Source organism: Lagopus leucura, unplaced genomic scaffold, assembly GCF_019238085.1.
Source record: "Lagopus leucura isolate 7727_CA_CO unplaced genomic scaffold, USGS_WTPT01 Super-Scaffold_100017, whole genome shotgun sequence".
Taxonomy (NCBI): domain Eukaryota; kingdom Metazoa; phylum Chordata; class Aves; order Galliformes; family Phasianidae; genus Lagopus; species Lagopus leucura.
Window position 1 is genome coordinate 9,925,470 of NW_024962271.1, and position 26,714 is coordinate 9,952,183.

Below are 26,714 nucleotides of genomic sequence, written 5' to 3' on the forward strand. Positions count from 1 at the left end.
GGAAGCCATAAAGGTTAATAAGAGTTGCTTTGCTTTCTCCTTGTTTCCACTATCTTCGTATACCTTGTGATCACACAGATCTCAGCAATTCTTTTCAGTGAGGCAGGAGATGAGCTAAAGTATCATCAGTGATTTCAGCAGGGAAGATTGGCTGCATAAGGACTGAAAGGCTATTTTAAAAGAGAAATGTACAGTAAGGTCTGTTCATGTAAACACTTGGAAAACACAGGAACAAAATTATTTTTTAATCACAGAGCTGTGAAATCGGTGGAGTCACATGGATCTATAATAAATGGCAGAATCTTTTAAAATGCTAAGTCTTCTTGAAAGACTGCATTTAGAATAACGTGAGTACTTACTTGTGTTTAATGGCAAGCTGCAAAGATCATATTCCCAAATTAATATAGCTCAATATCTTTTAAAGAGGCAGTAATCCTTTATGTCTATTTCTCACAAAGCATAGAGTGAGGAACTGATAATTAAAGGCAATATAAAATGGTAGGCAAGATGAAACAGATGGCTGTAACGTAATTCTTGAGTCTTAAATGGCACTTAACTCTAACTCTTTCAGTTTGACAAATACAATCAGACACCTATGTTGACATACATATGGTATGCTTAACTACTTTTATTTATGTAACTGAGGTATTAAAATTGCCTTGAAAAGCGGACATCTAAAGAAGAGAAAATGATATGAAGAGGAGAATAGTAGTCACTGTTTTTGCTGATCTATATGATAGTGGCTGTTCTTCCTCCAATATTCTTAACTTCAAATTTCCATGCAAAAACTGTCTTTTGCTTTGCTGAATGGGTAGCTTGGAAAAGTGAGAGGAAGTCCACTGTTTTTCAGCAAGAGTGAGTTATGAAGACTTTTTTTAATGAAGTATAATAGGCTAAAAGTGTGTGCATCTCACACGCTGCATATCATACACTTTTAATATATACACTGTCCTTATACACAAGCATCCTTTATGTACACCGATACCACCTTCACTAGAAAATTAAAAGTCAATAGATAATGAACCTTGTGCTGTATCTTCTCTTCCTCTAACATAGATTTCACATGGAATCTCCTCCATCACTCTGTCTTCTATGACTTGCTCAGGGCAGTCATGTGCTTGTTTGAAAGTGTAACTACTTTTTTTGAATGTGCTATTGAATGTTTTCATTGGCTGAGGTTGTGCAAAATCATTGCGGAAGGGAAGTTCCATGGAGCTGAGGTTTGTCCTGCTTTGTTTTATATTGGAGGCCTGAGAGCCACAGTGATGGTCATGAATGCATCTGGAAGCTGTTGAAGAGCGTCTCATTTTCTGATAGTTTTCAAGTTCTTCTGATAAATCTGCCAAATCTGCAGAAATTTCTTTGTCCCTCAGTGAAAACAGTTCATAATGTGGAGGATCAAATACTTCCTGGAAGCCAGTTTTATTGAAAGCAGTCTTGCAAGCCATAACCTTTTTGCGAGGTTGCTTTACTTGCACTAGAATTGAAATGATAAGAAGAACTAAAACAATCCCTGATGTTATGCCAATGATTGTTCCGTGTGTTCTGGTGATTTGTTCAAACAATCCAGATTTTTTTTTTTCTGCAAAGAAAAAGTAGGGATTATGAGAAGGCTTTCAATATTTTTCACATTTTGGATTGTATGTTAGAAATAAGCAACTGAGATCACCAAGTAAGTGCTGTTCTATTAATGAAATGACTTCATGGTACCAGTGACTAGACTGTATGTCAATAGGATTTGTTCTATTGACAAGTCTAATTGTCCACCTTCATTAGTGACTGCCATATCATAATTTGGTGGCAGGTGTAACTCTGTGGCAAGTGCAGAGTTAGTCATCTGGGACTATACTAATCAATTAACATTCCAAAATCTACAATTTGAACAGCTACAGATGCTTCTCCTATCAAAGTATGCTTGTGCTGGTAACGTTCCCACTGATGCCAGTGGAAGAAAACTTGGATTTAAATGCATCTGATTGTTCTTTAAAATTGAATACTACTGCAGTGACAATGTAAGGCTGGCTGTTTGTTTTCACATCTTTTGGAAATTTAGTGTCTGTCCTTTGCACAAAGCCTGCTAGAAAGACTGCGATGCAGGGAACTTCAGTAGAGGTATATTCCAGTTTAACTGTTCACTGATCGTCTGCTGGGGGTAAAACTGGGAGAAAGGGGCAAAAAACCCAACCAGATTGTGTGGCATTTTTGGGTAGTACTTCATATGAAAACACACAAGATGGCAGCATCAGAACAAAATGGTTTTCCATATATAGAATTCTTATTTTAAGATTAAGATTTTCCAGATGGATCTCTGTTCTGTAGAGTACTACTTTCAGAAGAACAAAAGAATTCTACACCATTAGAATCTGCTACATTCACTAGCAGAGGGAGAAAAAAAAAAAAAAAAAAAAGCATTTAAGACTATGTAGAAGAAAACGTTTCCTAGTTATTATATATATTCCATTATTGGGCTTCTGGTATCTGGGTATGTCTGTTAGGCACCTAAGTACTGCACACATTGCACAAGAAGTGTTACATACCCTCAGTGTAGACTAAAACCACCCATATACTACATGGGGTCCCGAGGAATTGGCTAGAAAGCAATACTTGAAATACTGTTACACTTCACAGCTTAGGCCGTTTACTCTTAGTTACATTTATGCCTTTAATGGAAAGGAGGAGATCTCCCTTTGTTCTGCTGAGTTTCAGTCTTGTCTGCATACTTTTGTGGGAGACAGGAATTTCAGTGCTATGATAATTTTCTCATGCATCTAGGTTTCTTAATTCTTGGATATTTTTTAATCATAAAGGTCTTAATCAAAAGTGATGTCTTCCCCAGCTGCTTCAAAGAAATTGCCCATGACTTATGGTTTTAGTTTTTTAAATCTTTATGCCCCACTGGGCTGCAGGCATAAGGTAGGTCACAACATGCTCAGAGGTAGGTGCTCATGGACACGGACTAAATGAGAACTCTAGGTGCCTGAGGGAACGGGGAACAATTGAGAAGCTTTCTGTTTAAAGACAGAAAATGTTCGTTTGGTTGCATCAATCTCCTCAATTCTACCTTAGCTGGCAAGATGGATCCAGCTGTCAGCTGTCTTGTGATTATATGCTCTGCAACTTTTAAAGCAGAAATTAAATTGTATCTGACGTAAAACATGGTAAGTTATTCTGCACCAGTTGCAGCATGTACAAATACTGGGAAAGGCACTTCCTTCACTGATGGTACAGTTCCTATGCGTTATATTTTTTAAATACTACAGAATAATAATGAAATGTGGATTCTAGGTGAAGTTCTAGAAGAGTTTTTGCAGAGATGGGGAACATCTAGAAGTTGCACGTGATAGAGAACATAGAATATCATGAAAGCTAAAGATTATTTAGAGGAAACTTATTTTCCAATTGAAAACTTAAGAGTAATGGATCATGTCTTTTAGCTGTATCCTTACATAATATGTAATACTTTCATTTTGTAACACACCTTGCATTACAGCATATTAAACCACTGTGTATTCTTTATATTGTTTACTTGAAACTATTTCTAGATTTTCCTTACAAAAAGCTTTGACCATTTGTACAAATGAGAAGAAATTGTCTTTGAAATTGGGTACACGTCTTAATCTTTCAGGATTTTTTTTTTCCAGACCCTTTAATTTGTCAGAGAACAAACTTGTTTGTTTTGCTTCTTAGGAGAAAATTTTTAATTTACTTTAAACTGCTTCTGTTCCAACTCTGAAAAATTAACTTATATATATATAATTTTATCTTTGAAGACTGCTGTGTCTACTTCAGTCTTGAAAAAGACTTTGTGCATGAAGCTTTGTCTGTCTTTTTTCCAGTTGTATCTTGTTATTTTTTTTCTCTTTTGGTGATAAAAGATTCAACCTGTCCCTTCAGTCCTTGCTTCATTTAAGTTTTTAGGAACGGATAGGATGCAACTTGGTAAATGCTGAATTCTATTGACTATTAAGCTGGCACCCTTTTAAAATGAAGAGTATGTGCTGAAGAAGAGATGTGATTATAAAGTAGTCAATCTTCAATATGCTTACATGCCTCCTGAGTTTAAGTAAAAATTTGCAACAGCTTCCTGAGATTGGGAGAATTGCTGTCTTCAGCCTATTTCCAGGACAATAATTTCATGGCTTTCCTGAAAGGCTAACTGACCAGTGTGGATCATTAAGGCTATACTTTGCACTCTATTTACCTCTGCAGTGATTTTCATCCCAGGGGTATGCACAGTTTTGAATGCCATTGCAGACTAAAGAATTATTGATGCACATGTTGCTATGGCAGAAGTAAGTGTTGCCTGAGCAGGGAGCTGCAGAAGAGAAGAGGAAGAAAATGTTAGGGATTTTCAGTAACTCAGAAATTGCAAGAAAGAAAAAAAAACCAACAAGAACACAAAAAAACTAGTAAATTGCTGTAATTTTTAACTAACGCATATTCTTTTTAAAATTTCAAACAAAATCAGTTCTTATGCACATTATTAATTACCAGATGATTTACTCTTTTGTTTGTTTTGTTGCTTTGTGATGCATTACTGATGCTACAAACAAAATGTTCTTGCTCAGAAGGCAAGGCAGAAAGAAAAGTCACCTGACACAGATAATGGTAGAAGGATTTAATACTTGTCTTTAAAGGCTTAATGCTTAAATCACATGCTCATCATCAATTATATTTATTCAGTCTGCTGTGCATCTGCTACGTAGATGGTATAGCTGGTTGTGAAGCAGCTCCTGAACATCTGCATTTTAGAGTCTATTAATATCTTAAGACAAATCAGATTTCAGCTTGCGGTGGCCTGTTTCAGAAACTGCAAGAGATTTCAGAAACTGGGGGCATCTAAGTCACTTCTGCTTGTGAATCGAAGCTCTTAGATCCTCCTATTAGAGCTAATGCAGGGATTAAGTGAGTGAAGTTCATTTTTAATCTGTTTACATATGGTTAGAAATTTGAAGAAATAATTTAACTAAAAAGTTCTTCTAAAGATTCTGTCTATTCATGTGCATTATACGTAAGTTCTTGACATCAGACAGCTTCTTAAGAAAAAAAGGCTGTTTTCAGGATGGTGTGCAATGTAACTGAGGAGGTCTCTGTGACTTCAGGACACAAGAAATTTGTTTTTCCTTTTTCTGTCTCAGTAATGTGATATTTTTATTATAGAAGTGCCTCTTTTTATGGAAATCAAGACATAGCAGCATAGATGTTGTGACAGACATTATTCTACAGCTTGGTTTCATAGGGAGAATTTATTTTTGAGCAGTCTTAGTTTTCTAAAACTTAAAGCAAAACCCAAAGGATGCAACAGGGCAGGATGCAACATGACAAGTCCTGTGCACAGCATGTTTCTCACTTATTCTGCCTCTTAGACTTCAGAGTCTCATTGACAAAAATAGGATTTATGCCTAAAGAAGAGAAGAAAATTCAAATTGGCATTCCCTAACCCTATTAGTCATGTCTTCCCGTTCTGCTGCTGCTTCTCTACTCACCAGCACATTCTCTATTTTACATTCCTGTGCAGTTTCCTGAACAATTTTTGGGTGATGGTTTTTGTTTGTGGGCCCATAAAAACAGAATAAATGAACTTCATTTTCCATTGTTTGTTATTTAGAGAGTACAAAGTCTGCCTACCAGTTACAGTGATTGATTGGTTCCAGTCCAGGACTTCAAGGACATAGCTGGACTCTTATCTCAACAGCTGCCTCAGACTTATGAAGAATTCAGTGTTTATATACGGAATTGTTCATGTACTGAATCAAGCCAGAAATGAGACACATCGATCTTTTTGGTAGCTGAACTGCAAGGAGCACTAAATATTTGCTAGGTGACTGTCTTGCATAATTAGTTCATTTATGCAAATCTTTTCAGAAATATTGATTGTTTTCATGGTTGGCTTCTTATAATTACAAATCATTAGTAAGGTATAAGAAATAAATAGCTTAGAGATCTGAAAAGAAGACAAGCTGAAAGTCACCGTTTTCAGTTAGAAAACTTGCTTATCAATATACTATTTAAAACTACAGGAGAAACTTAGTTTTCAGACATGTACTTTTGGATTACTCTATCCAAAAAAGACAGTATCTGTAGTTAGAAGATAAATAAAAATAACAGTGTAGCACTGCAGACTCTGCTCTGGCAATGACTTCTGAATTGCTTTGAAATTGTCACTAAGGAATGTTACCCACCCTTAGAAGTAGGCACTGTTTCAGCCTCTTGCACTTGACTTCTCCCCTGCCCCCAGTATCTATAATATAAGTGGATAATTTTCCCTGCCAAAGTTCATAGCTTTTTTGAGATTGAAATCTGCGATAACCTGCACTATCAGTAATATTATGTTACTAACCATTGTGAAATAAAAACTACTGGAAAAGCTGTTATAAATTTGATAAGCTGTGCTTAAAACTTCACTGTAAGTAAAGTTGATTAAATGCCCACTGCAGGTTAAGCAATAGAGTAGTTTCTGAAACATGCAATTGCTTCTTACTATCTTGTATACAACATTAAGCAATAAAGCATTTATCTTAAATTACTCTTACTTTACAAAGACTGTTGCAGAGAAAGCAACTTCCATCCTGTGTCAACATATCCTGTGTGATGGAGCTGAACATAAAATCTGTTACCTGTAACTTGAATTATTTTTCCAAGATGGTGATCTTGGTATCCCTTGGTATCCCTTTCAAGACTGTTACTTGTGTCCAAATAAGTTACTTCTTTGACAGTAAACCTGTACACCTGCACTGGAAGTTGAAAACTTTCAGCAGAAAGCACAGCTTTACCTCCTGATGTGGCAGATAAGTTTTATTCAGTTCTTCCCATAGATCTCAGATCTAGTCTATAGTTCCAAACATAGTTACTTCTGTGCTGAAGATGCCACGCCAGGTTTCAGGTTCTGCAGTGTGGACCATGTAGTGCCTTGCAAATATGTGAGGCAACAAAGTTCAGTTAAGTTCAGAGAGCTTTCTTCACTTGGAAGATCTCACAAACAGCATGCTTTTAGGAAGCATCTTAGGCATTGTTCTCATTGTCTCTAATGCAGGCTATGGAATACAAATAGAAACTGAGAAAAGCATTTGCAGCTCTGCTTTTAATATAGGCTTCTTGATGAATTAAACTGCTTTATCTGTGGTTGTGCCATAACTGGGCTTAGCAGGGGAAGCACACATGGGACTGTTTTAGAGTCATGTGCAGTGGAGAAAGGAGGCAACAATTTAGGTGCAGTAGGAGTGGATCTGTGGTTGAAGCTGTGGGTAGGAAAATGATCCAGACTCTGGATGGACTCTGCATGGTCACAAGCATTCTCTTGTCCTTTGAACATCCAGGCTTGAGAAGAGCCTGTCCTGGTGTCTGGCAGGGAAGCAGAAGTTGGGTGCTTCAGTCCCACTGTTGTCTTTTAAGTAAGTCTGTGCATGTCTGTAGTACTCAGTAAGAATGACCTACACTAAGGCTGCATTAGTACTGAATTCAAATGAAAAATAAAACTTCTAAGAAAGAAGGAAAGTCATTTTTCAGGAACTATGGTGCAACTGCAATAAAGCAAGTATTTAACTTAACTACTCCTACCCAAAGGAAACATTGTTTTTGAGTGTATGCTCCTATTGCACAAGGTATAGTTATAGCTTTTCCTGTAATTCTTGAGGCAACCCAATACCAGGAGAATGAACTCGTTGAAATCTACTTACGATCCACAAATGAAGTGAAGAGCATTCTGAATCTGCTTAGTCTGCTGCCTTCGTCTGCCCACATTCGCACCACACCAGTTCCGGTCTGCAGCATGACATCGTTTGCTACAGTGCTGCAAAACTTTGCCTTCAGGTTTTCAATAGAACTGCTTCCATCATATACAGCAACAAAGTTTCTTTTGCATTCATTGGAATGCTCCATTTGATAGTCCAGAAATCGTAAATAGATCTGTTAGAAAAAAGAAATGAGAAAGAAATTTTAGGAAATCTTGAATAAGATATTTTAAGCTGCTTAGGCCTTTGTTAAGCCTGCAGTCAGTTACTCTAAAGCAGATGCAAGAAACGCACAAGTGTCCTGAAGAATGTTAGTGGTATTTTGACTGCCCTCTTGCCTTTTTAATTCGTAAAAATAACACTAAAATATAAGGGAAGGAATCTAGTCAGAAAAGCTCTGAAGCAAAATAAATTAATCACAGTTTCTTGCTTTAGAATGGTGGAAGCTAATTACTAATCCATAGCAATGTCAGGGAAGACATAAGCCACGAAGACATGAGTAATTTGAATAAAAATGGAAGTGGGAGAAAAGCAAACTGGATGCCTAGGACAAATTTATAAAATGAAGCCAATGATAACTCGTGCAGAAATAGAAATTTAACACAAGTAAAGGCAACATATGTGGTAGATCATATACAGTGGGGAAATTAGAAGACCAAGAGAATAGTTGGAGAGTAAACAAGTAATTTATCTCGCTGGGAAACTTGGGAAAGACTGTAATTTGGTTACAAGTGCATAGAAAGATCACTGGGGTTTTTAATCCCTTGTTATGTCAGTCTTGGGACTTCCAAAATTCTAGTGTAAGTTGAGGAGATATGTAGTCACTTCTAAATTAAGACCTTATTTAAACTTTAGAATTCTCAAGCTATCCATTATTTTGCCAGAGAAGAAATCTACACATATGGGGGCTTGGGTCTGCTACACTGTGGGAGAGGGGGTCGTAATCCATCAGGTGCTCACTGTACTCTTCAGATAAGCTTGTCTTTGACTGCCTGCATGTACAATTGCCTCTCTGGCTGCTGCTGTGAATGTTAAAGGCATTTTTCACAGCACAGTTCTTCATGCATATGCCTAATGACAAGAATCTCAACTCCTGTTCAATTTTTGAAGGAGACTGTGGATGAATACCATGCATGACTGCTATACTACCAGTCTTTCTGTCCTTCTGCCATATCTTGCTCTTAACTAGAGTAGAAGCCTTTTAAATCTGGATTTTAAAGAATTCACTGAAACAAAAGCACTACTTTTGTGTGGGGAAAAAACATGCCCTCCCAACACCTCACAGAATTTATTCAAAAGCTAGTAAAAGAGCACGTAAGAGATTGATTACACTTGTACACTCTGACTCTTCCTTTCTTTCTGGTTTCTGCCAGACTCTTGCCAACACTTTCATTCTGTGAAAAGGTGCAGCCTGTGTCACAGTATCTCATAAACATGGGTGTGAGCTGCAGGTGCTCATATTTTCACTTAATGATTGGCTTTGTCTGTGTACTGTGAAATTACAATGGAAACTAAAAATAAATTAGAGCTTTTCCAGTAGAGCTATTCTGCATATGAAAACATGCAAAAGCTCCTTCCAGTTTGTGTGCCAGGCAAGCAAATATAAAACACCTTTGCTCATAGATTATTTTGATTATTCTAGTAATTTTCTGAATATGGAGTGATTTATTCAATTTATATTATGCAGATTTTAAAAATCCTTTTATCACTCAGTTGTCAGTTTTAAAAATTTGTTTTTTATTACAGAATCAAACTTTTTTTGATTTTATTAAAATTAAATTAATTTTAAATTAATTTTAAATTAATTTCAAATTAAAAATGTCTATGTTTTGTTTCCTCAAGAGACAGCACTGTATCAGATCCAATTGGTTTTATCATCACAATTCAGCCAAAATAGAAGCTTGAGAAACCACTTTTAAAATATGAAGTTATTTTTCTGTCATGTTTTAACTCAATAATTTAGAATGGTGATCTAATCTCAGAACTGACCCAACTACAACTGTGCCTTCTGGCAACATTCAATAATTTATTAAAATAGTTAAGCATAAGACCTGGTGCACTCGACTGGAAATGCAGAGAGAAAATGGTTTTATTATTGTTTCTGGAAGATCTGCTACTATTACTTAGACTAGTACAGGGCTCCTGGGAGTTGAGTCACTTCCTCAAAGGCTCAAATATATTAATGGAGTTTCAGTTTCTTGTCTTCTCCTCTTATTACTGCTTTTAGGTTGTTTCATCGATTTGAAAGTTGCTGAATATACTAACTCCTAGAAGTGGGTAAGAAGGCAAACACTAGGTTTGTCATCTTGGCAGGTCCTGCTATTGAAAAGACTTTTTTTCATCCTTTATGTACACGGAAAAGGCAAGCAGTAACGTGTGCTTTAATACACATGCAGAAGCAAGATTACAGATATGTATGCTATACAGAGAAAAAATTACGTATTCTTCAGTGCAGTGCTTAAATAATTACCAAGTGCAGCTTATATCAGAGGCTGTGATAATATAGCAAAGCTTTGTTGACTTCAAATAGAACCAAATTCCCCAGTAGAATTACTGGCAGCAAAATTTTACCTGCATTACCTGGCAGCATTTTTACCTGCAGTTTTCCAATAAAAGAACAGGCCAAATCAAATGCCTTTGAAAAATGTTTCTTGAACAGTTTTCAAGTCTACTCTGTATTTGAAGTTTCACACAATAGGAAGACTTGCTGCATATGTGGATTTTCAGAATAATCTATTTGAATTTCCTAAGCCACTGAAACATAATTCATTTCAGTGAGAGACATTATGCAAATTGCTATTACCTGTTAGTAATGACTTGGAAACCCATTACATACTGAATGATATGAATGAAACCCACCTTAGCATTTGGAGTAGCTTTAATTGTCCATATGCAATCAACTGCTTGTCCTGGTTTTGTTTTTTCTTCTTGTTCTACTTGACTGGAACGTACTATTCCGTCAGCTCCCGAGAGCTCAAATTGGCAGTCTAGGGAGAACATATACCTTGCTGTCAAATGCAGTATGATATTAATTCAAAATTCCTTATATAAAGAAATTGGTATTGTAATACTAGACCTGGAATGGGATTTAAAATACCTCCTAGGTAAGTGAAGTCAGGATCTGTAATAGAAAGAAGTCATGAATCACAGGGGCTATCAATGCTTGAGAATCACTTCAAGGTTTATTACATTCTGAAAATGATGTCCATTTTTATTATGTCACAATAAAAATTGCTAGAAAGTTTGTTCAGTCAATTGGAAGGTACAAAGGCAAACTTTTTTAGAGAATACAAGATTTCATAAAGATTGAGCTTAGCTGACTAAGGCAATTCTATACTTGCAGCTCAGATTTCCAGCATAACAGCAGAAATTACTAGGCATTATGTTTCCACATTATATTGTGAAATTTAACCATACCACTTTTCACTGAAATCTGTGGAGCTCCACAAGAGTACAAGAGACCTTTCTGTGTGCATCATTCTGACCAGACTGTTGTCTGTCTAGCTCAGAACAATGCAAACTGGAGTGCTTTTGTAGAATATATCAACACTTTGACATTCCTGATTTCTACTAATAATGAATATAAGGAAGACAGCTTAGTACTAAAGTTACCTTTTCTTTGGATACTCATGTTGCTTATTTTAAGCCAAGTAGCACAGTTCTAAACATCATTAATTAGCGCAGAATTCAGCATTAATTGCTCCTCTTATGTACCTTCTTCTAAATGCAAAGTGTATGTACTGCACATATCTGCATAGTAAACTGTATTAATATACTGTATGTGTTCTAGTAGTGAGTTAATAATATACTTTTTTTTAATGGTTAGATGATGGTACTTAACTTTACTGGGACTGGGGCTTGGCTAAAATTGGGTCTCGAGTGGTCTGGGATGTCTGGGGTTTACATTTCAGTGATCAGGTTTGTGTTTCCCCACAGACTGCATGCTTTCCCGGGTGTTGTGTTGAAAATCACCAAGGAAGTCACATACATCCTAGTGTGTATGTGTGTGTGTTAGTCTGTCTAAGCAGAGGAAGTACTCCAGCCTGGGACTGGGTTAAATTAGTTTTGGAACTGATGTTAATGAAATGGCTGTAGAAATGGATTTAGCAAAATGTAGAAGTATTGTCCCTGTGGAAGTATTTCAGTGGATCACTCTCGGTGGACTGGTTACCACATTAATCTGAAGAGTTTCCAAGTCTAAATCCCTAGCAAGGTATACATTCTGTAAAGAATAATACATAATTGTGTGTAGTGTATTCACACGCTGCAATGGTAAAGACCAGTTGGGTACATAAGACAGCATAAAATAGTTATGGCCATGTATCCATTTACAGCAGTAGTAGAGCTGACATTTGTATATTGTGTTTTGTCCCAAAGGACACTGAAGTGCTGATACTACACATGTATTGTATCTATGAAATACAGCAGTCAAGCATTGTACAAGGATATCAGGTCAAATTTAGTTGTGAAAAGAATTTCCTGCCAGTTTAAAGTGGCTCCACAGAGCAGATTAGTTGTTGTCTGTCTAAAGGCACAGTCAGCATATGATCTGCTCCTTCATACCCTGAAAACAGCTCAGTACTTTGAGCAAAGAACAATTCTGTTTTCTGAGTTGGCGGTTTGTGGGAATCTAGTTACATTGATAGCTGATATTTATATTGTCTATGTGTTTCCTCAGGCTTTTCAGTAATGGAAAATTAAAATAGTTTGCATCTAGCTGGAAGTCCTATTGTAGTCTGACTTCAGGTGTTTCTGTCAGCATGTCGTACATTCCTAGAAGATAGGCTGCTGAAAATGGCAGCTACTAGCCTGCAGTGGGGGACCTGGTACGAGTTACCAAAGAGGGAAGTTGCTAAAGTCTTCAGCACAAACAAGATCAACTGGCTCTTCATTAGGAAAGTATAAACCTGTAATTCTCTTCAGTCAATTTTCCAAAGTGTTTTTATTCAAGTATGTTCCAGGATTAGCAAAACGGGTCTGTCTCTAACTGTTGCATTGTTACTTTTGCCCTCTTAAGTATTTACAATGAAATACAGTTCTGACTGCCAGCATAACACATCCACAGGGTTGAGTGGGAGCAAATGGTCTTTAATTTGGTTGTTAATTTTAAGTATCTTTACCTGGTATAAATGAGTACTTTGCTTGAAATCCCTTTCCTTCCAGCTCCTCATCAGAAATAAACTTGATCCACATAAATCTCCCCGTTGATCTAATTAGTGCAGGACTTTTCAGACCACAGTAACGATCGATTAGAGGGGAGAAGCCAAAAGGTCCATCTCGAACCTCCAGATGATCAAACCGACATTCAAATGAGGGTTCAATGTAATAAGGTTCATCAAAGGTCAACTCAATTCTTTGCCGTGGAGCAGCTAGACATAAAAAATTAAGCAAAAGATTAAATGCAGATCTATATAAAAAAAAGCATGAAGACATGAAATAGTGGAGAGACCTCCAAAACAGCAAGATAACAAAAGAGACTGGACACTTCTCAAATTACATCTGGCAGTCTGCTCCAAAAACTCAGGTATGCAGGACAAAAATTCAATAACTGAAAAATTCATACTTTTTAATGGAATTAAAAATGAATAAATGTCCTAAATGAATCTTCAGATACTAACTGGCATCAGGAATGACAGCATTAACAAATCAAATGCCGTCTGCTTCTGCTGGATGCAAAAACAATTTATTTATACATCTCTAATAGTGTTTAGATCTTTACACCTTAATTATACAAGAGTTAAAGACATTCCTGGCTGTTACTTTGCACATACTGTAGTGGTGTGGAAGGACAATGTTTTAATCAGAAATTGTGGAGGAACTTTGTCTTGCCTATTTCTTGCCACAGTAATAACTGTGAGGACAGAGGCATGGAAAACAATTCTGTGCCCTGTGGAACTGCCCTGCACAAGGAAGATCCAGCAGGTCTGGTAGCTCTGAAGCTGGACAGAATATCTGCTCTTCAGGTACATGGTGGCAGGGAAGATGCAAAACATCCGCTGCACAAGCACAGAAGCAAAATTGAGGGTCTCTGTTAACCAGTACAAATAAAAACTCACTGAAATATGTTATTGAAGTACATTAATTAATTGATATGAATCTGGTGGTGAAGCTTACTAGCTGACTTCAGCAGGTTTTGGATGCATTCTAGTAAGAGGGAAAATAATTTGTGTGTCCCAAGTCTTACAGCCCTTATCCAAGATATTCCCATCAGATTCTGTTTTATCAAGTTAATGAATTTTTTGTCCCCATTGCATGACTTCAGCAGTGACCTCAGCAGTGCTAATAAACCTCCATTTTTAGTACAGTGCTATGGTGACAGACAGGTGTGGGTATTTTTATTAATAAAGGGCAGCATAAAGATCCTCTGCCTCTGAGATACACTTAGCCTAATACAGTGTGGCCTGGTAAATGCTAAAATGGTTCTTCAGCCATTTTTTGCAATTTATTTTCAGCAATATTGTAAGTGATATTAAGGTAAGCTACAATTTTTATCATAGTATTTCTTTGCCTTCGTGGATTACAGTAGATCTGATGCTGCTTTTTCAGGCTATGTCTTATTCCATATTGATAATTCCTGCATGATTGCCTTTTATATTAACTCACTCTTATTACTTGAGAGAGCACATTTAGCTTCTTGCTAAACCAAGGGATGGCAGAATTGATTCTATTACAAATGCGGTTATGCAATACTTGACGGTGTAGTAAAATGTCACAGTTTGAACAATTTGACATAATCTGTTTGACCGTAAGATTACAATACAGCAAAACACAAAGACAGCCAATACCTTCCAGGATGTAGATGCACTCTTGATTTGGTGGGTACATGTTAGGGTAGTTTGGTGAAGCAAAGTGTCCTCCATTACTGGTCCGTACCCAGTTATCACACTGGGTGGGAGGAATGCGATTCAATCCAATATTTTGCCCACCTTCAGGGAAAATAAAGGGATGAAATAAATGTCTCCTGCAAATATGCAAATTTTATTTTTCACAAGTGAAACACTGACATAATGCATAGCCTATATTAAAAAAAAATGTTTTGGTTGAGAATCCTCTTATCACATATGCCACTTGTTAATATATAGCTAGGGAAATCTTTTGTTTAATTTATGATGTGGTATATCCTGATGAGATCATGGTTTCTGAATACTGGATCTGTACGGTAGTCCTTGGGAAAGGAAGAAAGGGTGTAAATATTTTTACCCAAGCGAGTTTAGATTCCTTGATGCTTTTTTCTAAGACAAATAGTCATTATGGCTGTCAGTAGAACAGCTTTATTTTAAGGTCTGTATCTTTTTCATTCCTATGCAAATGTAATCCAAAATATTTGTTAGTGTGTAGCATTTCTGACCCTCATTCCAGAGTAAACTGAAGTACATGGACCTCAGGCTATTTACAATAATATGTTGCAATACAAAATGCTTCTGATATGTAAATAAGCTAAATATAGCAATGGTAGTTAAAATTACTAGCAGTAATTAGACTGCACTGGTTGCTAAGGGGCTCGTTTAAGATCAAAGATCTCTTCTTCTAGATGTGCAGGGAAATACGCTCTGTACCTGAGGTGATGCAGTTTACTAAGGTTATGCACTCTGCTGGACCATGCACAGAAGCTCTGTTAGTTCAGATTTCCTTATCCTCTGAGCAAGGTCTTGGAACAGTAAGATCCATCCGACATTGTTTTTAAGTAACTTTGACCTCTTTGATACCAACCGTACTAGAGAGAAAACAGGATATGTGCTTTCTGCTGGATTTTCCCGAACCTCAGAGGGATGCCCTCGTAGACTTATCTATGTTTACAGTTTTTCCTTGCAGACCATTCAGTCCACACTGATATGGGTCATAGCTGCCTACAGTCAATTACATCACCTTCCTCTGATAAGTTGGCAGCCTGTATTTATGGGGGTGAAAAAATCTTAGTCTCTCCTGCAGAAACTGTTCTAGGAAATTATGTAGGTGTCATTTCAAGGAATTCTTCTCACCTATGTTTGGATTAATCACGCATATGACAAAATAAGTCATATGAAACTAATGCCTTCCCCACTCAGGAGGTGTTGGCTTCAAAAACTTTTGTGGGTGGACTACTTGAAAAGCTTGCTGTCAGACAGAGAAAACATGGGTTTCCATGGTGTTTGTTTTTTTCTTCCCCCCATCCTCTAAAGTCCAAAACCACAGAATTTTAATGGTGTAAGTGAACCTTCATCTTCTTTTTTTTTTTTAACTGGGTTGGGAGGAGAAGACCTACTAGTATCTGAACACAGCTGCTTTCTTTGACTTATATGGCTTAACTCAGAACTGCAAAACTCGTACGTTTTTTTTGAAAGAAAATCATCAAAACAAAATTGTACCTTGTGTCTTCTGTGCAACAGCAATCCCTTCCACAACAAGGATTGTTACTAGCAACACTGATAAGAGAAATTGAACAGGAAAAGCATCAGTAATTGAACAAAATTATCTGCCATTTTCTGCAGTCCCTATTCACACAAATCCTAGAATCACTAGCCGAAACAACTCAGAACACACAGAAGTACACAATTTATGTGCTTTTTAACATTTCAGCTTTAGGAAACCAGTGCAGTTTAAGTGCACTGCAGGTTCTTCTTCCAGGCTGTTAAGAATGCCTACATGAAAGCAGCCATTTGTTGCTTGAGGGGACTTCAAGAATCTTCTGTAGAGTATCTACTAATTTGAAAGCATCTTATAACATTAAACAGTATCTATCTTCTGCATAATTTCATATCCTGAACTCAGATGTTTGGCAGACATATTGAAGCATATTTATCTTAAAACTCCATATGCATAACACGTGTACAACAGATTTGTCAAGCTTACACAAAATTAACTAAGACCAGGAAGGGAAACAGGAATGAAGTTAGAGTATATTATTATGCCCCTCTTCAAATCCTTGATTTGCTTCCATCTTGAATACCTCTAATAATTCTGGAGCCACATGTTGGAGTACTGGCTAAGCAGGCTGTGCTTCTGGACAGCACAGAATATGAGTTACAGTATCATGTGTGTTGCTGAGACAGTGAATGGAGAGCACTGGCTCAGTTTCCTTTCCCATACAAGAGCCAAGGGGTAGCACTAGCAGGTAGCATTTTCAAAGCAAAATAAGATATATTTTTTTTAATGTACATATTTCATAATGCTTCGTTAAAATGGAAAATTCAGTTTCAGGAAGCCCTTGAGTCATAAGCTGCTGGATGTCTGCAGCTTATGGGATAGTATTTGGGATACTATCTGGGATAATATTTGGGCAAACATCATTTGCTCTGTTTATACTCTTTCTGAGGTCTCTGCTTTAACACCTCTGTGGAAGACAAGACAGAAAGCTAGATGGACCTTTAATTTGACCTGGAATGGCCTTTCCCATGCTTTTAACCTATTTGCTAATATTAAGTCAGACAAACACGGCCTCATTTATGGAGAAAAAAAGATTTCAGCAGGAATTCTATTGTCACATTGAAAAGTTCACTCTTTTTTCCCAGTTTGTCCCTCTCATTGCTCAGGTATTTTAGTATCTCATGCTGAAATGGCATTTTCTCTATCGTGATTCCTCTGTGTTGCTTATTAGACTTTCAGCCCTTCAGTGAGCTCTGGAGGGAGCATGCACTGACTGTGAACTACTGCGATCCTGACTAAATTCATATAGATGCTACTGTAATGTTGGCACAGATATATTATCTCGGGGAAAGATGGAAGGAATCAAAGCCTGCCTCTGGAAGTGTCGGTCTTACATTACTGTTTTATTATGTATGTTTCTGCTGCCCTTTCTTCTCTCTACCGATATTAAAAAAGATTGTACATGGCTATGAGACTTAGCTCAGCAACAACCATTTTTTCTCTTAAAGACTCCCACCCTCTATTTTGCAAGGACGTAGCAATCTCAAATCAATTTAGACCACTTTTATAGCTCTGTGCTGCTGCTTAGAGTGCAAAATGACTTTTTTTCTTAAAGCAAGAAAACACAAAACCCACAGCAATCCTTTATAAGAAAAGCAAATACTTTCATGACTAACAGAACTCATGCAGACATTATTCACTTTCAAGTATCAGTGAGAAATCTGCGTTGTTTTTTTTTTAGTACAGCTGTCTGCTATCACTAATACTATTATAGTGCCTTTTTGCTTTCTTTTTTACCTTAAGAATATCAGTAAGCACCTATCATTACTTCAGTGATTGTGGTGTCTTCTACAGAACATAAAAATAGACACTCAGTTACACGAACCAGCGATTTCCCTTCTTGAAATGATGTGGAGACAGAAACAAGGACTTCAGACAATCTGATTGGTTTTCACTAAAGCCTGTGTGCTTCTATAAATAGTTGAGAGCTGTGTGTGTAAGTGCGAAAGAACGGAGCACGTTTCCTGCAGAACAGCATGGGCATGCAGACACGAAGATAAATGGTCTGAATATTTGTCTTACGGTCTTCATTTTGTCATGTAATATGGATGAGTGGGTATAGTACGTATGGGCCACCTTCTCACTGTCCCTTCTCATCCTTTCCATTTTTAATCTCTTCCATCTCTTCGCCTTTTCCTTTCAGTGCCTGTGTAGCAAATGTTTAAGGGCCTGTCTTTGCCATTTCTTTTATCCCTGGTGATAAAGACACATCTTTTTCTAAACACAGAAGAATATTCATCAGTGTGTGGGCTGTCCTTATCTCTGTGACATTGTGACTGAAGAGGTGGAGAGAGGACTTATTTCCATTCTTCCAGAGAGTAGTGGGCAGGGACCCCTAAAGCGATATCACCTTAAACTGGGTGCATTTACCTGCATGATAGCAAACAGGAGCTTTTTGGCTGGAAACAAGGCCTATCAATGTTCAGGATGAAAGGAGAAGAAAGAAGGGAAAGAAATGAGCCAGGATATTTTTAAACCTTTTAGACTGCTTCCATTAACCCATTTTTGCCTATTTTTTAAAAACAACAAAGCAGTCACTCGGTGTCCTAAATCCGTATCACTTTCTGGAAAAATATTTACAAATCTCAAAGATGAATTTGGACCATACAAGTCAGTAATAAGGAAAGCAGATGTGAAAAGAAGAGACAGCTCCTGTAGGACAGCTCAGTGGGGAGCTTGTGCTGAACAGTGTGCTGGCAGTGCGTGCGGGGACATGGACCCAGCAGGCAGAGCAGGCAGAGACACTGAGCTACTTTCACAGAAAGTCTTGTAGCACTTTCAGAAGGATCAGAAACAATCTTGTTATTTCTGAAAAACTGAAATTCAAAAAGAATGCGCCTGAACTTGCAATAGGACATAGTATTCCCCTACTTTTTTTCTCTCTTTTAAAGTCTGTCACCTATCAGCGTGACATGACTGTTCTTCCATGAGGATGAAAGCGAACTCTAGACTTAGCTCTGTATTCTACCTTGATACTGGAAATAGAAGCAGCAAGTGTGTAAAAATGCCACTTGAAGGTGGCTTGCTAATGTAAGCAAGAGCATGAACAGTGCAGGACTGCATGACCGCGTTGAATATCTAAGGGACAGAGGGATGTTTTGGATGATTTTTGATGCAAAGAGTGAGGTGAGAATTCTACTAGAGATCTGGGAGACTGACCTCGTTTTCTTGCAGCTATTTAGCTGGTAAAGATGATAGAGGCTAGAGCTTCTGCAACATATATTAAGCTTCTACTTTGTGGCATCTAAACTGTAGGAGAGGCTATCATGAAACCAACAGCAGCAAAACCATTGAGGCAGGCAGATTAAGTGGAGCATCTTTAATTCATGGATCTGGTACTTGCTGCAAACTTTTATTTCATAAATTATGGTGCACGGTTTTATATTACCATTTATAGCTCTGATAGTTTTTACCCATGTGAACACTAACTGGAAATGAAGCAAAAATGGCAAGCTTCTGTCTGTTTATAAAAAGAATCTATTTTTCATATTGTTTGCTTCTTTGCATGAAAGATTTTAGATCACATAGCCTGCAGACAGCTGTATAAATTTTTAAGAGTGAATACACTAATCATACGTTGCAAGTTATTATTACTACTCAGTTGTTGAAATAAGCTTATGGAATCCTATAAACTGGTGTGATGAATTACATATTTCTGTGGGAGTCAAGATTGTCTTTGTCGGCATTTCTTAGTTTTCTGAAATGACTATACGACGCAAAGCACATTTGCTAGCTTGGTTTTGAAGTGGCTCTTATTTCTCTTTAAAAAATAGAATAATATAGTTTCATAGTAGCCACCATTGAAAAATCAGAGTTTTGCTTAAAGAAACCAGTGCTGTAGGCTGCAGATCTGATACATGCTTGTACTTTCTTGCAAGATGCAGTCTTCAGATTTCATGAAGTACACTGCTGCTCTGAGCTCTCTACAGTACGTCTTTCCTCTGCTTTTTCTGCATGCTCTAGGGATCTTCACATATAGAGAAAACACACAAGATTTGCTGCATAGCTGTGAGAGCAGTGTCTGTCTTCAGTGATAACAATGGGGGATCTATGCATGCAGGGCAAGCTGAATATCAAAGTTGGGAGCAATCATGCAGAACTCAGAAACAGTGAAAATTTCCACCAATTCTTAAAATAAAGACATGATCATTTAGAGTATTACACATTCTTAGTAACAGTGGTTGTCAGAATCCTAGGGATAAAGTTGACAGACATTGCTTAGAGCAGGATTCCCTGTTTTATCTCTGTGCTGTACTCCCTGGATTAGGCAGCACCTTATGTACACAAGGTCCAAATAGACAGTAATTGGCAACACACAGGTCATGCATGTTAGAACAACTTGCCAGGATGCCTGCTTCTTTCTGGCAGATACAGCCTTGTGTAACAAATGCTTATCTTAATTATACACTGTGTTTTGCCTTATGGGAATGAATCCTTTTCTACGTACTATTCTTAAACCCAGCTCTTAATTTTCCCCCTGCGTGCTATAATTAATACTACTTTCAGGAACTGCTAATTGCAGTGTCCCAGCACTTATGTCCAGTGATTTTCCATATGTTTTGTCTAAACAGGGTAGTGGAGACATTAATGTGGTGGAGACATTTGTGATGTTACACCCTGTCTTATTCTCTGGCCAAGGGCATATATACAATAGGAATTGCTCACGTTAATTTTAGTTGTCGTTAAAGGACTCTATCAAGTGTAAGAACCCACAGTGTTAGGTGCTGCACATATTCAAAGTATTTTACTTGGTCTTGGAAGAAACTTCTTCAGTTTAGACAAAACAATGTGAAGATGGATGGATTTTGTATAATTACATGTGGATGCTCACTTCCTTTTTTTTTCAGAAAGGTAATTACATGCATTTCTGATTCAAACAATTTTTAACTCAGAAACAGACAAACTGTAAATCCCAGAGGAATTAGGTTTTTTTCTCTCTTCCTAGCACTTGGTGACATTTACTAGGTGATAAAAGCAATACTGGATTGCATCTATTGCTGCTTTTTTAAGCAAAGAGTTCTACTGCTGAGGATGAAAACAGGGCAGTTTTTGAATCCCACATGCTCTTATAGTTCAGTCTGTATATATTCCCTGATTTCTTATGATCTCAACAGGACATGAGCAGATTGTTAAAATGAGTATCAGAGAGCAGTGAAGTTGGCTGCCTAGAACTTAGCCTATTAACAGCTTCAGTGATTTCCAAACTTATTTATTTATTTAGATACTGGAAGATAGTGCAGGATTGCAGCAGAATGAAGTAACAGAGAGGAAAGTGTGCATAAGGCATGATGTATTTCAGCTGTTTGTAATCTTTACCCAAAGCATGCTAGTGGAGTGGCCATCCCATTTTTAATCCTCTCACAAATGCAATGTAGCAGAAGTGGGCTTCATCAGCTATTTACAGTGACTCTAGCACCTTTCTAAGATCCAAATCTTGTTAGCCATTAGTGGGCTGGCAGGGTGTCTGAATGCACCCAGGTCTATGCTCAGATAAAAGAGTTTCATCTCTCTGGCTGTTTTCAGTAGGGATTCCTCTCTTTAAGATTGCCAAAAAAAAAAACCTCAACAAATTTAGAGTCCGTATCTCTGCAGAGAAATGAGGTTAACTGGTTCAGGAAGTACATGCAGTTTTCCCACTTCCCTTTGATCAAATCATCCGCAGAGCAATTCATGCTTGGATGGATCTGTGACAGAGTCCCCTCCAGGTTTGCTCAAAACATTTAACGTTTCTGATCCTGCCTCCATTAGGAATAGTTGAGCAGCTGTGGGTTGCTTCATTCTACCAGTTTGCTCTACATCCTTTTACTTATAATCCATTTCTGGGTATCTCTGCCAGCAAAACTTCTGCCAGAGGAATACTATTTTTTATTTTGAAGATAGAAGCTTTCTTCATTATTTGGAATATCCTTTTTCATCTCCAAGCTGGGTGCAGCATTAGACTGCTGAGAAGGCTACATTTGTAAACCATGTTGATGAGGGATTCCAGAAACCTTACTAAATTAAATACACTGGCTTAAAGTTTAGGTGGTTTCCCTGTAGCTGACAGAACGGATCCTGCTGCACATTTCTATTCTGAATACATCTTTCCCAGAGATTATGTACTCCTACTATGCTGCTGGGATATTGATACTTTTGATTTAGATCAGATTGTATCAAACTTCTTCACCTCTTTATTATCAATATAGTGGGTTTTTTTTCAGTGATTTTTTTTTTTCTTTTTTTTTTTTTCTTCAGGAATATCTATCTTGGAATTAGTACTGAAAGTTCTGCTGCCTTCTGTCATGTCTGAGAGCAGCTAATATAGAGTATCATTTTTTTTTTCCTGGCTCTCCAGTCTCAGTCCATTGAAAAGAGACTGCTCTGTGTTCATGGATTTTAATGTCTGCTAGAAGAGGAGGTTTTGTGATAGGCATTGTTAACATCTTGGCAGTCCCTTCCTGATGCATAGTGGGTCAGCTTCATAATAACAGAACATGGAGAGAAGCACAAAGATAAGCTAAAATAAAAGGAATATGGATTTTTTTTCATGAAAAGCTACCTGCTGTTTTTTTGGTTGAAAATTTTACACTCCTCCACCCTATTCACTTGCTGTATTTGAGGCATCAGCTGTCAGTCATATATCAAGAAAGGGAGCAAGCTATGTAAGCTGTCCAAGACTGCCAAGTGTTTCATTAATTAAAAAACAAATTGGAATATACAGGGCAGAAAAGCAGCAATCCAGTTTGCAGTGCTACAGCCCCAACTGTAGCCAAGGTACTGTAATTAAGATTGTGCTTCTGTCTACATAAGCATGTCCATCTCTGCACGTGTAACCTGCTTGGTGTGTAAATAGTGTGTACAAGAGTACACACAATTTCTGGTACAATTGCAGATATTTAGCAGCTCTCTTCACCATCCCTGCAATGAATTACACTGTGAATTTCTGACAGGTTCATAAATGATTAATAGCTTATAAAGTTTCACTTGGGGAGTAATCTTTCTATCTAATCTCTCTCCATGAATTAAACCTTAGGAAGGTGCAGAACATCTTGGCTTTTTGGGAGACAGGGATACATAATTCAACAGCTCCTTCAGCTTCAGTCCAGTGTCAGTCAGCGCTCCAGCTACATCTATATACCAGATTATGAAACTGAACTTTTCTATTAATATCATTATATTTAGAACCAACTAGTTTTTGTAAAAAAACCTGTAGCAGTCATTGTCAAATACGTCTTGGGAGAACTAGAGAGCTAATGCTTTTGAAGTTATGCTACTCTGAGAGCAGCGTATTTTGGATACTTGTTTCTATATGTACTAAAACTGACACATAGCACATACCACCAGATACCTGTTTAGAACACAAGAGCTTTTTCAAACCTATTCTACAGTTACCTGAGTTACTTCTGCTTAACTGCTTGACAGCACAAGCTGTCTGGTGCTCAGCTTTCTTTCAGTGCAGCAGAAAAGATTGCAAATAGCTCCTGGTTTTAGACAAAAAACGAAATTCTGGCTTATACTTGATACCGCCCTCATTAGGGCCACTTGCAGCCTCTACAGACAATACTTCCCTCTTGGTTTCAGCAGACAAGTCATGAACTTGTCTTTTAATTTTTATTTTTCTCTGCTCATTTTCAGCTTCCTGGGTCATTGTTACACCTTTTGATTTTGGGAGCAGGAGGCTGTAAAATTCCTAGCTTTACTTCCAAACGCTACATATTTGTGAGAAGTTAGCTATTAAAAGCATGCCAAAATGCAAATGAGAGGACTGAGCAGAATGGCAGCAAGTTAATCATAGCAGTCCATGTTCTTGCAACCTGCCCAAGTTGGAAATAACCCTGTACCTTACTGGAAGGTTGGCAGTGTTGGCTTCGTAGGAGTAGTGGACATTTGTACTAGCCCTGGCTGTTGCATTATCAGGAGCAAATGACCAAATTCTCTAGCTGGCTTTTTGAGGTAATCCAATGCAATAACTGAAATAGTCCAAAATGAACGCAGTCAGGATTCAACTTAAGGTTAATGTAATTCAACATCTGTGTTCTTTGCTGTTGTTTTTTTTGTACTAGTCATGCTTGGAAATGAAGGGAACAAGCCTCTAGCCTATATCTTTTGGGGCAACAGGAGATACATAGAAATTTAAGGTAGATATATTTAGTTCCAATGTGTAATAGAAACAAGGCTTTATAAGGAAAGCAGCTGCTTTTCTCTTGTATGAAGGAGAGGATGATAGTGCCTTATTATTGTAGAGCAATTGCATTCTGCAAGCTGTGCCAGGATTCAAGAATGCTTCCAGTGGTGTCCAAAACATTGAGAGTTGGAGACGGGAGGAAAAGGATCTGCCCGTAGATGTCCAACTCACAGCAAGCACCTCGGCCTCTGATCTGTGCCTTGTGCTGCTGAGGAAGCAGGTGGGCACGGCCCACAAAACCTCAGTGCTGCTGCAGCCTCAGTGCTGCTGTGGCCCAGCACCATTTCCATGCAGCAATACTTGGCAAACTCAGATGAGGGCAAATAACCAGAGTAAGAGATGCTCCAGTACTTACTGTGAAGCATTAAAGAGTTTCCTCAACACTATGGACACAGACAGTAAGAATTATATTAAAACGTTTCTATGCTTCATAGGTGATAAGAACTCAGTAAGTAAAACAAAGCTATCTGTATGGAGATAAAAATTACCGTCACTGTGATTAATTTCCATGCAGGATTTAAGATGCATCTCGTAAAATATGGTGCTTGATTTGAACGTTCCTCCCAATAGTTTCCTTTTAGGATTAAATCTGCGTCTATTTAGGAATCTTTCTTCCCTCTTTGTGATCAGATCCGACTACATGAAGACTCCTCGTGCAGAGATAAAAGGGTGTGCACAGTGCTAAGTAACAATACCTTATTTCTGAAGTCATGGCAAGTGATGCATTTGGAATATTAACGACTTACTGACTAATGGCTTTCTGTTCTTTATAATATTTAAACTGCATCAAAAACTTCCTTTAGAAGGACAATTCTTTTTAACTGGACTCTAATGTGATCATAAAAGATCAGAGTGAGGTCTGTTCAGGAGAACTCCTGTATGGGTAAATTTGCAGGAATTGCATATCTCTGAAATGCAATTAAATCTGCGTATGTAGAAGGTAATTAAGAAGCAGAAGCATCAGTTGTATTTGTTAGTGGTTTTATCGTGGTTCAGCTATGCATTAACCATGTTATTTAAAGAGGAAGTAAAAAGCCTAAATGCAATTCCTTGCCCAGTGAGCCTTTTGTTCCCACTCTGTGAAATCAGTGGCTGGTTAACACCTACGTACAGTGGGCTTTTATTGAAAGCAAGCATCTTCTGGCTGTCAATTATGATGCTAATAAATGAAAAATATTTATTTAAAGCCTCAAGGCATCCATCCTTCAGGTCGGGAACATGGACTTTTATGGGTTATGGAAACATTCTGGATTTAAATCACTTTTTACAACTTTCATACTGTGGGAGGACATCAGTGCACATCAGAATCAATTCTCCACGCTGCAGTGATGCCTTGATGGCTTCAATAATGCAAGCAGACGTTCCAAAATTTCCTAATGGAATAATTTAATAAAACAATCCCTAATAGTTTGAGTCTGACATTGCTAGAGAAGATACGGAATGCGAGAAATCCCCTCCTGAGGCACAAGGTTAACGGTCACGTTTAGCTTTATTTTCTGACAAATCTTTCACCCACGTTGAGCCATATAAATAATAGCACAGATAAAGGCAGGCTAGAAGGAAGGCTGGCTGCCCTCAGCTGTTTACCCCTGCGTTTCGAGAAGTTAGTAACGGGATTTACAGGCTTCAGGGGAAAGAGAAACAGAGGTGAACACCGGTCAAGCACCAGCTTGTGACACAGACACCGGTTTTGTGAAAACATTGCAGAAAACAGATCTCGCTCGTGATAACAAGCAAAAGCACCTGACTACAGTAACGTAGCTCGTTAGGACAGTTAAGAGAACAGAAAGTGTATTGTTAACAGTGAAAAGATGGAGTGGGGGGAAGCTCTTGGCGTGCTCCGGCTACGCGCGGGGAGCACCGGGGCGAGCTCGCCGGCACTTCGCGCCCTGCCCAGCTCAGCCCCCAGCCCAGCTCAGCACCGCCGCCCGCCCTGCCCTGCCCAGCCGCGACGGCAGTGCGGGGGCTGACCGCGGACTCTCGGCGGCGGCCGCCCGGCAGCTTCGGCGCGTCCCAGCGGGACGGAGGCGAGTGGCTCCGGGAGTAGCGGGCGGCCTCGCCGCCCCGCGCTCTTCGGCCGAAAGTTTCCGCTACCGGCGGGAGGGCGCGCGGCGAGACGGCCCCGGGAGCCCCCGGGCAGCTTCCCCCGCGGAGAGCGCGGCGCCGTCCCGCGGCTCCTACCTTCCAGCACCGAGCAGACTTTGCGCAGGGCCATCGTCTCCCGGCGGGCCGCGGCGGCGACTCCGCGGAGGCGGCGATCAGCGGCGCTCCATGGCCGCGGCGGCCCCCCGCGAGGGCGCTGTGGCCCGCAGCTACGGCTCGGCCGGCCCCCGCCCGCCCGCGGCCATGCCCGGCGCCCCCGCGCGGGGCGCGCTCAGCCTCCGCCGCCCGAGCCCGGAGCCGCCGCGCTCAGTCCC

General features: G+C 38.7%; 1 protein-coding gene across 2 annotated transcripts; it reads right to left on the minus strand.

Moving 5' to 3' along the window:
* Positions 1 to 612: 612 nt before the first annotated feature.
* Positions 613 to 26,549, minus strand: NETO2 (neuropilin and tolloid like 2). 2 transcript variants are annotated; one of them, XM_042876954.1, is made up of 9 exons: positions 26,479 to 26,549; positions 16,076 to 16,132; positions 14,516 to 14,656; positions 12,851 to 13,099; positions 10,807 to 10,851; positions 10,590 to 10,717; positions 7,677 to 7,905; positions 4,202 to 4,315; positions 613 to 1,582 (listed from the first exon to the last, which is right to left on the minus strand). In XM_042876954.1, exons 1-9 carry the CDS (start codon positions 26,510 to 26,512, stop codon positions 1,002 to 1,004), a joined length of 1,578 nt encoding a protein of 525 aa, XP_042732888.1. In that variant the 5' UTR covers positions 26,513 to 26,549; the 3' UTR covers positions 613 to 1,001. The 2 variants fall into 2 exon arrangements, with proteins under 2 accessions (XP_042732888.1, XP_042732889.1); XM_042876955.1 differs by lacking the exon at positions 10,807 to 10,851.
* Between the last annotated feature and the right edge of the window lie 165 nt (positions 26,550 to 26,714).